This window comes from Cyprinus carpio, chromosome A16 (genome assembly GCF_018340385.1).
Source record: "Cyprinus carpio isolate SPL01 chromosome A16, ASM1834038v1, whole genome shotgun sequence".
Taxonomy (NCBI): domain Eukaryota; kingdom Metazoa; phylum Chordata; class Actinopteri; order Cypriniformes; family Cyprinidae; genus Cyprinus; species Cyprinus carpio.
In genome coordinates this window covers 15120094-15135762 of record NC_056587.1, presented here as the reverse complement: position 1 = coordinate 15135762, position 15669 = coordinate 15120094, and the positions used below count along the sequence as shown (strand labels likewise).

General features: G+C 36.7%; 1 protein-coding gene across 1 annotated transcript in view; it reads right to left on the bottom strand.

The window, feature by feature from the left end:
* Positions 1-23: 23 nt before the first annotated feature.
* The window catches only part of LOC109110461 (collagen alpha-6(VI) chain-like), a 32484-nt gene continuing 16838 nt past the window's right edge, over positions 24-15669 (bottom strand). Inside the window, exons 15-41 of the mRNA XM_042772909.1 lie at positions 15026-15097; positions 14894-14920; positions 14459-14503; positions 13737-13790; positions 13556-13618; positions 13125-13190; positions 12586-12639; positions 12456-12491; positions 12319-12381; positions 11973-12035; positions 11802-11864; positions 11651-11713; positions 11399-11449; positions 11195-11230; positions 11017-11079; positions 10878-10940; positions 10764-10799; positions 10121-10157; positions 10003-10014; positions 9374-9867; positions 8624-8720; positions 7133-7801; positions 6808-6907; positions 2004-2146; positions 1652-1822; positions 980-1027; positions 24-818 (exon numbers count right to left, since the gene is read on the bottom strand). Of these exons, the coding sequence (XP_042628843.1) occupies positions 646-818; positions 980-1027; positions 1652-1822; positions 2004-2146; positions 6808-6907; positions 7133-7801; positions 8624-8720; positions 9374-9867; positions 10003-10014; positions 10121-10157; positions 10764-10799; positions 10878-10940; positions 11017-11079; positions 11195-11230; positions 11399-11449; positions 11651-11713; positions 11802-11864; positions 11973-12035; positions 12319-12381; positions 12456-12491; positions 12586-12639; positions 13125-13190; positions 13556-13618; positions 13737-13790; positions 14459-14503; positions 14894-14920; positions 15026-15097 (2862 nt within the window). The 3' untranslated portion in view covers positions 24-645. The remainder of the gene's footprint in view (positions 819-979; positions 1028-1651; positions 1823-2003; positions 2147-6807; positions 6908-7132; positions 7802-8623; positions 8721-9373; positions 9868-10002; positions 10015-10120; positions 10158-10763; positions 10800-10877; positions 10941-11016; positions 11080-11194; positions 11231-11398; positions 11450-11650; positions 11714-11801; positions 11865-11972; positions 12036-12318; positions 12382-12455; positions 12492-12585; positions 12640-13124; positions 13191-13555; positions 13619-13736; positions 13791-14458; positions 14504-14893; positions 14921-15025; positions 15098-15669) is intronic.

Genomic DNA, 15669 nt, shown 5'->3' with positions numbered 1-15669 from the left:
TTTAAAAATGCATAGACTTTACCAAATTTGTAATTATTGAAAACATTTTAATCAAAACAGTATGAAAATGTTATTGCACATTACTAGTGCTGTCACAGAACATATTCACTGAAAAACGTCATATACATTGATATTTTAATTACACACAATGTGAGAAGTGTCTGCCAAGTGATAAAAAAAATAATAATAATATAAGATAATTCTGACTTTTTATTTCACAAATCAGACTTAAAATACAAAAATATAAACTTGCAATTCTGAGTTTATATCTCACATTTGTTTTTTGTTTCCACCACAGAAAAAAAGTATAAAAGATAACTTTTCATATCAAATTTCTTTTTTCTTTTTTTTTTTTTTTTTTTCAGAATTTTGAGGAAAAAAATGCATAATTGTGAGACATATCCTAAGAATTGTAAAAGAAGATGCCAAATTTACCTTTTATATCCCTTGGCGGAAATAGGAATTCTTCCATACTTAGCTAACCATAAAAGCACCATGAACATAAAAAAATATACTTATTTGCTTTTGTGTTGGGATTATGTGCTTTAGTTGTAAAAACTGCACACATATAATTTTCTAGCTCAGAGATAATGATTGCTAAATATGAGTCTTTGCTCAAAAGTGTCATTTGGAAAGTCATCCTGGTTAAATGTGTCTTACACAAAGGGCTTCACATTCCTCTTGCGTGTTAAACCTGTTTTTGTTTCCTCCACATCCTCCAAACCAGAAGTGAGCACATTCATTCTGCTGGATGTCATACTGCCAGCTTAAAACATAGGCACTGCAGGGCCCCACATCCTGTTTCATGAGGCACGCATCTGTGAGTGGAAACATCAGGAAAGAGTTCAGTCCATAACACTTCAGGCAATATTGTATTTGCCATATCATATCCTTTTACTGTATTTACAGAGAAAAATAAATAAATCACAAGAGTCAACAAAAGCCAGACAAGCGGTTACAGAGGAGGCTTATTTCTCACCATCCACTAATGATGTTTCCTCTTTTGCCTGCACGATTACTTTAGGATCTAGAGATTTAATAAATAACAAAAATGTTTCAGCAGTTGTTTTATATTGAAAAAGTACCTTTTGGGATTGTTGATTTCTTAAAGGTGCAGTTTGTCATTTCCATGCCACTAAAGGCACCAAACAGAATTACAATTTGTTCAGCACTTGACATACAATAGTAACCAGTGGTTTGTGTTTTGAGTGGGGGAAAAAACACATTAAACTAGACTAATCTGTTTTGCTGGTTTTAGTCAGACTGGTATGTTGGCTAGATTTAGAAGGGTTCTGGGCAACTTTTCAGCTATTCAGATTTCTGAAATGGAAACCAAGGAAATTTTCTAGTTTAGTTGTAAAAATACCATTGAAATCTCTCTTGTTATTTATATACGGATTAAAAAATGGGGTCAATACATTTTTGTAACAATTATTCTACAGTAGCTGATGGTCAGTTTGCCCAGGCTGGAACACCAGCTTAAACTAAAAAAAGCTCCATTCACATTCTCTTAAAAAATCTTATTTTTGCAACTTAATGAAATGAAACAATTAAGCATTGTATATTCAAGGTTATGTTACATTCAACTATATGTACTTTAATAGCAAAGCATATTTACAATGATTTATGAGACACTGCACAAAGGACTTACTTTGTTTGCCACAGGTCTGAAGGCATTCCTTTTCTGAATTAAAACGGTTACTATTACCATCACAACCCCCGTACCAGAAGGATAAACATGCACCGACTGCTTCATTATAGTACCAGCGCTGCACATATCCACCACAGAGGGTGCCACGGTCACTATTCAGGTGACACGGATCTGAAAGCAGAACACTTATTTACTAATAAGCCATGCAGAGGATGCTGTTAAGTAATCATTTAAATTAGCAAATTTTAAATAAAACTGCTTTTGTTTAAAGTGAAGATTTCTGGCCTTTTTTGTTGCATATGTTTCTGCATTAGAGGCACTGTGATGTGAGCAGAGATTTGTGAGAATGTACCGTCTGTGCGGTCAGTCATAGACTCGACTGCTGAGACTCCACGGCCTGAGTTCTGCTGGTAATTAGTCTCCTCTTCAGTGCCTTCTTTCTCCATTTCCTCTACAAACGCTGCATCCGAGTAAGCAGTGGGCGGCACAGGAACACTAGGAAATAACATTTGTTTTGACACTGGGCCGAAATGGATATTATAGTATTTTAACACACACACACAAAAAGATACATTCAGATATTAATAAAATAAATACATTTATAAATTGTAGGTTTATTTTAATAACCTGCCTTCTTTCTATTTAAATTACATTCATTATAAACAAATATATAATTTATTTATTTTAATTAATCTGCCTCTTAATATGAGGCTGCCTTCTTTACATGAAAATAGATATTTTTTATGTAAATAAAATAAATATATGTACTTATTTATTGCAGGTTTATTAAGCTCCTTTCTATGTAAATTTCATTCATAAATACATTTTTAAAAATAGTTATTTCAGGTTTATTAACCTGCATTGTTTTAAATATGCACCTGCCTCCTATGTAAATGATATATTTTTTATGTAAATAATATTCACTATAAATAAATTTCTATATAAATAAAATAAATATATTTATTTCAGATTGGATCTTAATAAGCAGCTGCCTTTCTATACAAATAAATACATACATTTATATAGAAATAAATGTACTTAATGTACATTTAATGAAGAAACAGTCGAGCAACAGATAAGGACAGCAGTTTGTAAGTGTTTTGCCTCGTTTTCTCATTAGACTACTGCGTGATCATCGTTGCTAGGAAAACTTTGCTTTATTTACTGTGTGTCTTACCCTGGTAAATACGTGCTGAAGTGGCGCTTGGTTTTGCTTTTGCCTATCGCGGGACTGCCCAGTTTCGGTCTGCTAAATAGTGAGGTGTGGCCAGCTGACTTCAGTCACAGGTAATCAGGTAAATATGTAAGTGGTAGGTTTCATCGCGGCAGCGGTCGCGGCAGCCCTCGTGTGAAGCCTCCTCGTGTAAAGACCGACGAGTGTAAAGACCATCGACTCGACCTGCGTGACTCCACCGAGCAAGGACACCGACACGGCACTTGAGTATTGCTTTTCTCCCCTTTAATTTTTGTATAGCTTGTCCTCAACTACTTATTTCGGTCACTTGTAGTCACTATGTGCTTTCAGATCTCTACTATCACTACTAACACTCGGAGAGCACGATATGTACGTCGAAGGAAGGCCTGCCCGACAAATCTACGGCCTGTCGCTCTGACCTCTACTACTACGCTCTCTATTCCAGTTGGTCTCTGGAACTGCCAGTCTGCTGTTAACAAAGCAGACTTCATTTCTTCTATTGCTACTCATTGGTCTCAACCTCATGGCACTGACTGAGACTTGGATCAAACCTGAAGACACTGCCACTACCGCAGCCCTCTCCACTAATGTCACTTGTTCCCACACCCCTCGTACAACTGGGAGGGGTGGAGGTACTGGTCTTCTTTTATTGAAAGATTGGAAATTTCATCTTCTACCATCACCTACAGGTCACGGTTCATTTGAATCACATGCAATTACTGTAACCCACCCTGTTAAAATCCACTTTGTGGTCATTTATCGTCCCCCAGGTCAATTGGGAAACTTCTTGGAGGAGTTGGATGTGCTACTATCAAACTATCCTAAAGATGGTACTGCTTGGTGACTTCAACATCCACCTAGATAAACTCCAGGCTGCTGACTTCAACACTCTGCTCGCCTCATTTGATCTCAAGCGAGTGTCAACTAAAGCGACTCACAAATCAGGCAACCAACTTGACCTCATCTACACACGCTGTTGCTCCGTGGACAACTCTTTATTTGCTCCACAGCACACCTCAGACCACTTCCTCGTTACTGCTAACCTAGCACTTACTCCTGAAGCGGCACACACTCCAACGCACCTTTCAACGGAACCTACGCTCACTGTGCTCCATGGACCTATCCTCTGTGGTTTCATCCTCACTTCCTTCACTCTCTCAGTTTTCAGCTCATCTATACCAGCCCGCACCACCCCATCTGCCCCCTGGCTGTCCGATGTTCTCCGTGAACATCGCTCTAAACTCAGGGCTGCAGAGAGGAAATGGCACAAATCAAGAAACTCTACCGACCTCAGTGTGTATCAGTCTCTCCTCTCTTCCTTCTCTGCAAATGTCTTCACTGCTAAAACATCATACTACCACAACAAAATGAACAACTGTTGTGACGCTCGGACACTCTTCTTAATTTGCCTCCACCTCCTCCTCCATCGACTCTTACAGCTGACGACTTTGCAGTTTTCTTCACAAATAAGACAAGAACCATCAGTGACCAATTCTCCACACCACAGACTGAGGATAACTTCACAACGACTAATGCACACTCTCTCTCCTCCTTCTCTCCACTCTCAAAAACGGACGTTTCCAAACTTATCCTGTCCAGTCATCCTACTACTTGTCCACTTGATCCGATCCCCACTCACCTCCTTCAAGCGATTTCTTCTACAGTCATACCTTCACTTACTGACATTATTAACTCCTCTCTTCACTCTGGAACATTTCCCTCAGCATTTAAGCAGGCTCTGGTAAGCCCACTGCTGAAGAAACCATCTCTAAATCCAGCACTTCTAGAAAACTACAGACCGGTATCCCTTCTTCCATTCATTGCAAAGACACTTGTGCGAGCTGTGTTCAGCCAGCTCTCTATGTTTCTTGTACAGAACAACCTCCTGGACAGCAACCAATCTGGCTTCAAAAGCGGCCATTTAACTGAGACTGCCCTGCTCTCAGTTACTGAAGCCCTGCGACTGGCAAGAGCAGCTTCAAAATCCTCAGTACTCATCTTGCTGGACCCGTCTGCTGCTTTTGACACCGTTAATCACCAGATTCTCCTGTCCACCCTCAGAAAGATGGGCATCTCTGGAACCGCACTCCAGTGGTTTAAGTCATACCTTTCTGATAGATCCTTCAGGGTGTCTTGGAGGGGTGAAGTTTCTAAGTCACAACAACTTGCTACTGGGGTTCCTCAAGGCTCAGCACTTGGACCACTTCTCTTCTCCATCTACATGACGTCATTAGGATCTCTCATTCAGAAGCATGGCTTTTCTTATCACTGCTAAGCTGATGAAACTTAACTCCTCATTCCAACCAGATGACCCAACGGTAGTTGCTCGCATTTCAGCCTGTCTGAGTGACATTTCTAGATGGATGAATGACCATCACCTTCAGCTCAACCTTACTAAGACAGAACTGCTGGTGGTTCCAGCTAACCCATTGTTGCATCACAACTTTTCTATACAGCTGGGTTCGTCAACCATAACTCCTTCCAGGACAGCCAGAAACTTAGGAGTTGTGATGGATCATCAGTTAAGCTTCACAGACCATATTGCTACAATAACCCGGTCCTGCAGATTTGCCTTATACAACATTAGGAAGATTAGACCCTTCCTGTCAGAGCAAGCCACCCAACTTCTTGTCCAAGCTCGTTCTCTCCAGACTGGACTATTGTAATGCTCTCCTGGCGGGCCTTCCTGCATGTACTATCAAGCCACTGCAACTGATCCAGAATGCAGCAGCGAGGGTTGTCTTCAATGAGTCAAAAACAGCTCACGTTACTCCTCTCCTCATCAGGTTACACTGGCTACCAGTAGCCGCTCGCATCAAATTCAAGGTACTGATGCTTGCCTACAAGACGACCACTGGCACGGCACCAACATACCTAAGCTCATTAGTTCAATCTTATGCGCCCTCCAGAAGTTTGCGCTCTGCAAGTGAACAACGCCTTATGGTACCATCCCAAAGAGGTTCAAAATCACTCTCACGGACCTTTTCCTGGACTGTGCCCAGCTGGTGGAATGACCTCCCGATCTCAGTTCGAACAGCTGAGTCTTTACTAATTTTCAAAAAACATCTAAAGACTCATCTTTTTCACCAGCACTTAACCAACTAATACTAGTACTTACCTTTTCTTTTCTTGTCTATCATATTCTTAAATTAAAAAAAAAAAAAAAAAAAAGGTTGCTTGTTGTGATGTAGTATAATTGAGACTTGACATGGCACTTGTATACTGTTGTTGTTCTCTTGTTGCTCTGATTGCTTCTATTGTTCTCATTTGTAAGTCGCTTTGGATAAAAGCGTCTGCTAAATGATTAAATGTAAATGTAATGTTTTAAGCTGCATATTATTATACAAGTACCTGCCATGTTTTTATGCAAATGAATCAATTAATTAATCCATTCATTCATTGCAGGTTTATTAAAGGAATAGTTCATCCAAAAATGAAAATTCTGTCATTAATTACTCACCCTCATGTCAAACACAAATTAAGATATTTTTGATGAAATCCGAGAGCTTTCTGTCCCTGCATAGACAGCAAGGGAACCACCACGTTCAAGGCCCAAAAAGGTAGTAAGGACATCGTTAAAATAGTCCATGTGACATCAGTGGTTCAACTGTAATTTGATGAAGCTATGAGAATACTTTTTGTGTGCAAAGAAAACAAAAATAACAACATGAGGGTGACTTATTAATGACAGAATTATCATTTTTGGATGAACTATCCCTTTAACCTGCATTTTACTAACCTACACTTTTCTATGTAAATGACATGGATTACATGTAAATTACATTCACTATAAATAAATGTATATATGAATAAGTATTTATTTACTGCCATTGCAGGTTTATTAACCTGCAGCTTATTAAATAAACACCTGCCTCCTTACTATGTAACTAAATAAACCCAGTGATCAATGTTCAAGGTAACTGCTATGACCTCAAACTAAACAGATTTTGTCAGTTGATACCTATATACAGCTCTCAATGCAGCCTCGTAGTCCAACCGCTGACCTTGATGAAAATGACTACATCGACTCTGGAATGATCGATGAGGGTAGTTTACATTTTCTGCAATCACAAATAAACTATATAAATATACACAAGTCCTTCAAGATGAACAAAGCTATGCAAAGCCATCCTTAAAGGGATAATTCACCCTGATAGTAATTTCTGTGACTTTCATGGTGTTTTTTGTGTTTTGAGTGTTATCAGTGTGAGCATATTTTCACTGGGTGAATTATCCCAATGTTTAAGTCCTCAAATCTGTATTAAAGGACATTAAGCATTCCTTACTGCTCAGAATGTGGAAGAATGTTCTCATGAAGCGCTTCGTGTACTCCTGTTCTCCATGTTTCAAATGGTCCAGGTGAATGATGTGCTGTTCTGCGGGGTAGCTGGCAAGCTCCTCCACCTGAGCAGTACTGATGTGGTCACCCACCGTCAAGACAAAGAAAACAACACCCTTGCATTTTGCCACATTTGAGACAAAGTCCAGCGCTGTTATGTCCTGAGATGTTAACTCCCCGCCAATAATAAAAAGCACCATCTTGTTCTTGCGACCGTTAGAAGCTGTGAGGACGCCCTTCATTATGGCATATTCTAATGCAAGACCCAGTTGGGAAGAGCCTCCGGTTTGCTGTAGATCCTGGTAGATGCTTCTCTTCATTAGACTGCGATCTGGGAACTGTTGGAAGTTGAATATCACTTTCACACTGGCTTGGGCTCCACTGTACGTGGAGCTCTGCTGGTAGACGGCCACTCTCGCATGTCTGTTGGCCCTGTTGGGTTGACTGCTCACAACGATCTGATCGAGCACACTACCGAGCACCTCCTTCACACCCTCGTACTCGTCAGCCAGCATGTTACGGGAGCCGTCCATAATCACTGCCAAGTCCATGTCCAACTCCTGAGGAGAAGATGCCAGGTTGGTGCCATCACATTCTCTAGCTGGTTTGCAGGGATCAGAAGAGAAAGAGTGCAGATATGATCACAAACTATGGCCACAGACCTCCATAATAAGATCTGCAGAAAACATTCTACACATTCCTTGCATGTAGGTTTTTTTTTTGTTTGTTTTGTTTTTTTTAATGCTTTCAGCAACCTTTAAGAGTATAGTACTTTATTTACATATTAATTTGATATGTTAAATTGAGATGTTTGAGTTTATATTGAATTCTTTGAAGTAATTTGCAGAGTTTTTGCAAACAAGAACACTATACTCAGAAGACAACTCACAGATTTAATAAGAAGTTTCCATTTGCTGTCCATTTTATTTAAAGACTATTAAAAACTATTTTATGTAAAACAAAAAAATATATAATATAATATAATATAATATAATATAATATAATATAATATAATATAATATAATATAATGGGTAAGTTCTTTTAATATAATTATTTAGCACGGATGCATTATATTAATTAAAATTGACAGTAAAGACATTTATGTTACAATAGATTTGCTGAACCTAAAAAAAATGTATCATGTTTTCCACAAAATAATTTTTCCCACATAATCATAATATTTCTTGAGCAGCAAATCAGCAAATTAGAATGATTTCTGAAGGATCATGTGACCATAAAGACTGGAGTAATAATGCTGAAAATGCAGCTTTCCATCACAGGAATAAATAACATTTTAAAATATATCCAAATATAAAACAGTTATTTTCAATTGTAATGATGTCTCACAAAATACTGTTAATTAGATAATTTGACACATTCCTATTTTTTCACCAACATTGGTTGTGAGAGAGAGGGAGAGAAATAAGTGGGTCTTACCAAAGCAAATAACACAACTCTGGATCTTACTGAAAGTAGTATTCTGGTATTGCGATCCACCCACCACAGTCAAGATAAAACTCTGAGTTTCATCTGCCTGCATACAATAAAACATGATACAAGGAGAATTAATAGGTCAACACACGGTTAAAAAAAAAGGCTGTTTTGTATTAAAACTTCTTGATTTCATTATTTAATTAAAGGTGCTGTATGTGATTTTTTTTTTCCTGTACTAAAGCATATAAACACTATAACACATTTGTAAATATTCAGGAAACATGCTAAGTTCAAATACATGTTTCTCCGAAAAACAATGCTACAACCAGTCATTCTACTTTGAAAATGTGCATTCCATGTCGGAATGTCTGTTTTTGTTTTGGTCTGTGTGATTCCGCAAACTTACAGTTTACCCAATAATATTTCAAAAACCCAGGTTGCCAGTTTGCAGAAAACACAGCATACTACAGCCATGGAATAAAGTTTAGTCAGCATTCAGAAGGTTTAAAGAACCAATTCACTGATATGTTTTGTTGAACAACTTAAACTTAAGTAAGTGAAAAGTGGGGGATTTTAAAATTTCCCTTTTGGTGTTCCACAGAAGTTGTCAGCCATACAGGTTTATAACATGAAGGTGAGTTAATGATGACAATTTTCATTTTTGCGTGAGCCATTCTTTTAAATAATAAAATGTAATAAAATGTTATTTTAAATAGTAAAATACAGATTTAAGTTGGCTCACAGTAACTTTACCTCAAAAGCTCTTCTAATATTAGGGACATCCCTTAATGAGATGACCCCAAGCTTAATGTTCAGAGCTTTGTACTCTAGAACAGCTGTGGTGAGGGACGTCGAATCCTGAGATTCTCCAGCAGTGAGGAAGACAGCCATCTTCCTCATCAGGACACCCTTTCGCACACGCTTCAGGACATGCCTGCCCACAAAGCGCATGGCAGCGCCTATGTTACGGCGTTTTAAAGTGCGTTCCAGGCCGATGTTCTTCACCGCTTCAATAAGCTGCTTCTTGCGGTGATAGTCGGTGAAGCGGATCAAGTATTTGGTAAAGGATCCATAGGAGACCACAGCCACCCGAGCCCCTGTCGGGCAGCTGCTCTCTGCGATGTTGATATTGTCCAGCAGTCTGAGGACTACAGAACGCATGTATTCAAAGTCTTGAGGAGACACATCTTCGGACATGTCCATGGCAATCACAAGATCAGTGGGGTACGCAGGGCATTTTATGTTATCTAGAGAGACAAATGTGAGAGAAGACTAAGTGACCATATTTAATAAACAATTTTATTTTAATTTATAAAATTAATTTAAAATTTTGGGCTTCTCATTTCAGTGTTATTAGAAATATGCCATAAAATGTTACCAACCTCTGCAGCACACTGTAAAAAAATAAAAAAATAAATAAAAATGTCAATAAAAAGCATGATCCTTACAAGGCTATTACCTATTTCAAGAAAACAATAAACAATCATAAAGATTTCTTACCACAGTTGTCTCGGATATATGAGATCAGTTGACAGTCCTACAAAAGAATTTATATTATTTAGATATGTATATATATTTTACATTAACCATTATTTCATTGTATTTATACATATATTATAAATATACATTTATACACTACTATATTCTGATTATTGTGGAGTAAAAATATAGACTATTTGTACTAAATTTATGTTACCACCTTTGGAATCCTGAAAAAAATGCATCAGGGATTCCACAAAAATATTAAGCAGTGCAAATGTTTACAACATTGATAATATTAAGAAATGTTTTTTCAGCACCAAATGAGCATGTTAGAATGATTTCTGAAGGATCATGTGACACTGAAGACTGGAGTAATGGCTGTTAAAAATATAGCTTTGCCATCACAAGAATAAATTATATTTTAGAATAAAAAACAATTATTTTCAATTATTATTTTAATTTATATATAAAATAATAATATAGATAATATTGTGTTTGTTTTACAATCATTTAAATGTGTCTTATCTTTTTTTTTTTTTTTTTTGAAAAAGTGTTATTTTTAAAATCCTACAATTTCTTTCCAGTTTCAAGTACATATAATTTTTTTACATGTTAACTAATGCAGTAGTAAAAAAAATAAAAATAAAAATCAGAAACTTACAGACATCTGTCTGGTTCCTCGTGGTCCTTTTGGGCCCTATGTGAAGAAAGCACATTCCGTATCCCTTCAAATTTCCATGGTCATATGAAGTGAATAATTTGAATATAAACATACCCTGTGTCCAGACACCCCCTCGCTACCAGGATCTCCACGTGGTCCTGCCCTACCAGCATTTCCCTGTTATCACACAACCACTTAAGTCTCCTTAAGGTTCGTAGGATGAGTAAGAAAATAAGATTTTAAAATGTTTTACCCCTCTTCCCCTGTTGCCTTTAGGACCACCATCTCCATTTGCTCCTTTAAAACCATGTTCACCCTGAAAAGAGTGTGATTAAATATTGTTCACTTATTAATGGTTACACAATCAAGTCATTATTTTATGAATAAACCATTATAATAACTGTACTTCTAAGTTTTGGATATAAACTCACCTGAAGTCCAGCATAACCTGGGAAACCAGAATCTCCCTTTGAAAAAAAGTAAGAATATAAAAACAAAAAAACTATTTCACATATATTGAAATACATATATATGTACTATATTTTGTTTTTAGTGAAATAATACCATACTTTATATTCTGGCATCACACAAATTTGATATTTGAGAACAAATTATTGGCATAATTCTCTATAAACCTTCTGTCCTTTGGGGCCTGGGAATCCATAGCCATCTGCACCATCTTTACCCTGTCATAATAAATAAATGTTGCAGTCAGTGTTTGCATCTGTGTCTGTGTCATTTGTGTCTTACATCAAATAAAGACAATCAGACAAACTGTTAAATTGTATACAAGAACAAAACAGCATTTCTGAAATTGCTATGTGATGATAGGTAATGCCCGACATTGCAGAGTTTTGGTAGCTTATAAAAAAGAAAGAAAAAGTAACCGGCAGTCCTCTGGGGCCTGGAGGTCCGAGAGCTCCCTTATCTCCAGGATCACCTGGCTGGCCCTATAAGGCAAAAGCAAGATGAGCAGGTTTAGTATTAAAAAGCCTATATTTATAAATGAAGAGGATTATTCTAAATGAGGTCACTCACCTTCTGTCCCCTGGACCCAGTGCTTCCTTTAAATCCTGGCCTTCCTAAAAAGCCAGGAGATCCCTGTGTAAAAGAGATCAACACAATATCAACAGCTGCATGTGGTTTATTTGATATTAATGCCAACAGTAACCAAATAAAATGGTCAATTCATTGTTTTTCAATATGCACCTGAGGTCCAGGTAGACCAATATATCCTTTCTGCCCAACTGGACCAGGTGGACCGATAGGACCCTGAACAGAAAGAAAGACTCAATCCCAAGCTCAAACTAATTTATTTTTTATATACATCCAATTTGAGATCAAATTCATTTTGAATGGGGGTTACACACATTTCACATTGCATAATTAATGGCACTCCAACACTTATGTCATCTCTAATGGCATCTTTTCTTACTGTTAATGAACTGGCAAACAAATCAGTTATAGCTGTACATTTTTTTGGATTATCATTATGGGGTCCACCTTGTATTTATTGATAGATTTAAAAAAGAAATAGGATCAATTTGTACATTACCAGTGGACCTGTGACCCCAGGGAACCCTGATAGTCCTGGTGCTCCTGGAGGCCCTCTGGGACCCTGAATTCACAAGCAAAAAAATCATTTGGTATAACTTTTGACTTGGCCTAAATATCATTTCTACAATACTTTACCAGTGGACCCGCTGAGCCTCTTCTGCCATTAGGGCCCTGAAAATGAAGATAAAAATATTAAAATAGAAAACAGGCTTATACTTAATGCTTCTGTACTATAATAACATATAAAAGATTAGGATTAATTTACTGGTCTGCCTTCATCACCAATTTGGCCTGAAAGACCATCTTGACCTGGTTCACCCTGTTAAGCACATAAAGAGAGAATGATAAGAAAATAAGAGCTTGAGATTTGTTGTTAAATCATTCATATACTCTGTATATATACATATATAGAGAGAGAGAGAGAGAGAGAGAGAGAGAGAGAGAGAGAGGGATTGCCAGAGATAGATAGATAGATAGACAGACAGATAGATAGATAGATAGATAGATAGATAGATAGATAGATAGATAGATAGATAGATAGATAGATAGATAGATAGATAGATAGATAGATATAGATAGATAGGAACAGAACATTGGTCAGGATGCATAATAATGTTTCCACTAAATACAGAATACAGAAAATAAAATGACACTTTTTTATTGGATTTATCAAATAGCTAAACAATAGTTGATTATAATGTTTAGTTGCAGCCCTAATATATCTATTAATACACTTAGACATGTAAATGTAAAATGGCAACGTTAATGGTCAGTTGTTACTAAAATTAAATAATCTTCCCATACCTGAATGCCTGGGCTGCCGATGTCACCTTTAGGACCGCGGGAGTTGTTGTCTATTCCTGGATTTCCCTGATTATAATTAAATGGATTAACAGGGGTCAAAATTCAGCCAAACACTACTGGAAAATCTGCTGCATGTTTGCTGTCCTTGCACCTGGTATTATTTCCCACCAGTGCCCCACAATTCAATATCATTATCAATTCAATATAAAAATCTAGGGACATTCTTTGCGACAAGAAACAATGTTAACCACAAACCATTCCTTTGGAGCTGAGTGAGCTGGGCAAATTACTGTATGCAATCTACTTGAATCTAATCTGAACATTTTTTTTTAAATCAATGGAAATTAAAAATCACCATTTCTAATGATAGTATGAATAGTGTTTTGTTGCATTAAAGGATCATTTATTAACATTATAATGTATCTACTAACCGGATCTCCTCTCAGGCCTCGCTGTCCTGGGTTTCCAGGGTTTCCTCTGATACCTCTTGGACCCTGCGATTAAAGAACAATGAAGATCATACATATGAATACATCAATGGAATCAGAGCACTAAAGAGAGACTGTGTCATGGTTGAGATGTACAGAGAAGAATATATGTGATGGATTTTACTGGGCTCCCTGGATCTCCTCGCTCTCCTGGGCTTCCTGCTGCTCCTGTTACGCCCTGAGAGAAACAAACAGATATGGAATTTGTTTGACAACAGAAATCCATGAATGTCATTATGTAAAAAATCTGAACAAACTAGATATTTAGATTATTTAGATTAAACAAAATGTGACTAAATGACTAAAGTTTTATGGGTGGTTGCCAGGCCATTGCTATGTGTTTTTTAGGGTGTTATAGGGATTTGCTAGGCAGTTACTTGGCCCTGTAAATGTTACTACAGAACTATGTTTTACATAAGTTTATTATAATAGTGAGACTGCCTTAGGAAATATTATACAAATATTGTAGTGGCTGAATGTAAGTAGCTCACAAAGACAAAGAGTACAACGAAATAGTCTTTAATTCAATAATCCAGAGGAGATGGGGTATAAACACAGCGAACACATCCATTTAACAGACGAGACAGGACAAAGAACTGAACAAAACAGGGAAAACTATACAGGAACAAAACGAGGGAACTAATGAGATCATTAATGAACACAGCTGGAAACTAATTAACTAATCAACACAGGGAAACTAGGTCACAAGGGAAACACATTGAAACATAGGACCATACATGTAACAGACATTATATATTTAAGATAACTTTTATTAATTTTAGTTTGCATCATATTTTTCCTGGATAACTCACTGGATGTTAGAAGTAGCCTACACCATTTTCTTACCTGTTCACCATTTACCCCATCTAAACCATCTTCTCCGACATCTCCCTATTAAAAAATAAGATTAAAAGAAACTCATGATATTAATAAGAAAACACTGGTTACATTACTTTCATTAACAAACCAAATGAAAGCGAATAGGAAAGGAGACAGGAACACAATTTATATACAACCTCATAAAAACAAGAAAAAACAGTCTACAACAAACCTTTCCAGATGGCAATGAAAGACAGTAAAAAAAAAAAACAAAACCACAGGCTACAAAAAACCTTTCCAGATTGCAATCAAAGACAGTAATCCAAACACAGTAACTACTGTCTGGTAATAATTAGGTATACACTTGACAGCTTTCTTCAAGTTATCTCGCTCTCTCTCCAGAGGTTAAATGATTACGTGAACTTGAGATGTCTGAGTACAAATCCTTTTGGATGTACTCACATTGTCACCTCTGTAGCCTCTGCCACCCTGAAGAAGAACAAATAAACACAGAAAAAAATAAATATTGCAGTGTTTCAGCACTAAAAGCCACATTTAAAACTTAGTAAGAAAACATATAGCACTACATGTTACCTTTATGCCTCTTCTTCCAATGCATCCCTGATGTCCTCGAGTTCCATTCAAACCAGGAAGCCCTCTCTCACCCTGAAACACACATGTATAGCACATGAGAGTCATAAGACTTTAGTATTTTAGTATATTCAGTATATATATTCAGGTATTAAAAGTGTTACAGTGTTTTTTTGAGCAAAAATGAATAGTACTTTCAAACTAATGCAGTACCATTCAAAGGTTTAAGGTAATGATTTTTAAATCTGTTTCTTAAGCTCACCAAGGTTATATTTATTTGATCAAAAATACAGTAAAAATTGTAATATTGTGAAATATTATTACAGTTTAAAATGACTTATTGATATTTATGATATCCATATTTTAATATATTATAAAATATAATTTATTTCTGTGATGGCAAAGTTGAATTTTAAGCATCAGTTACTCCAGTCTTCAGTGTCACATTATGATCCTTCAAAAATCATTCTAATATGCTGATTTCTTATTATTATCAATCAAACTGTTGTGCCACTTAATATCTTACTGACCCCTAAACGTTTACTGATGTGTGTTTAAATAGCACATTCGCATGAGATGATGACTACAGTCATATCATCGGCGAAGAAAGAGTTGTTTTATTCTACATTTAATCAATATAGTAAGGT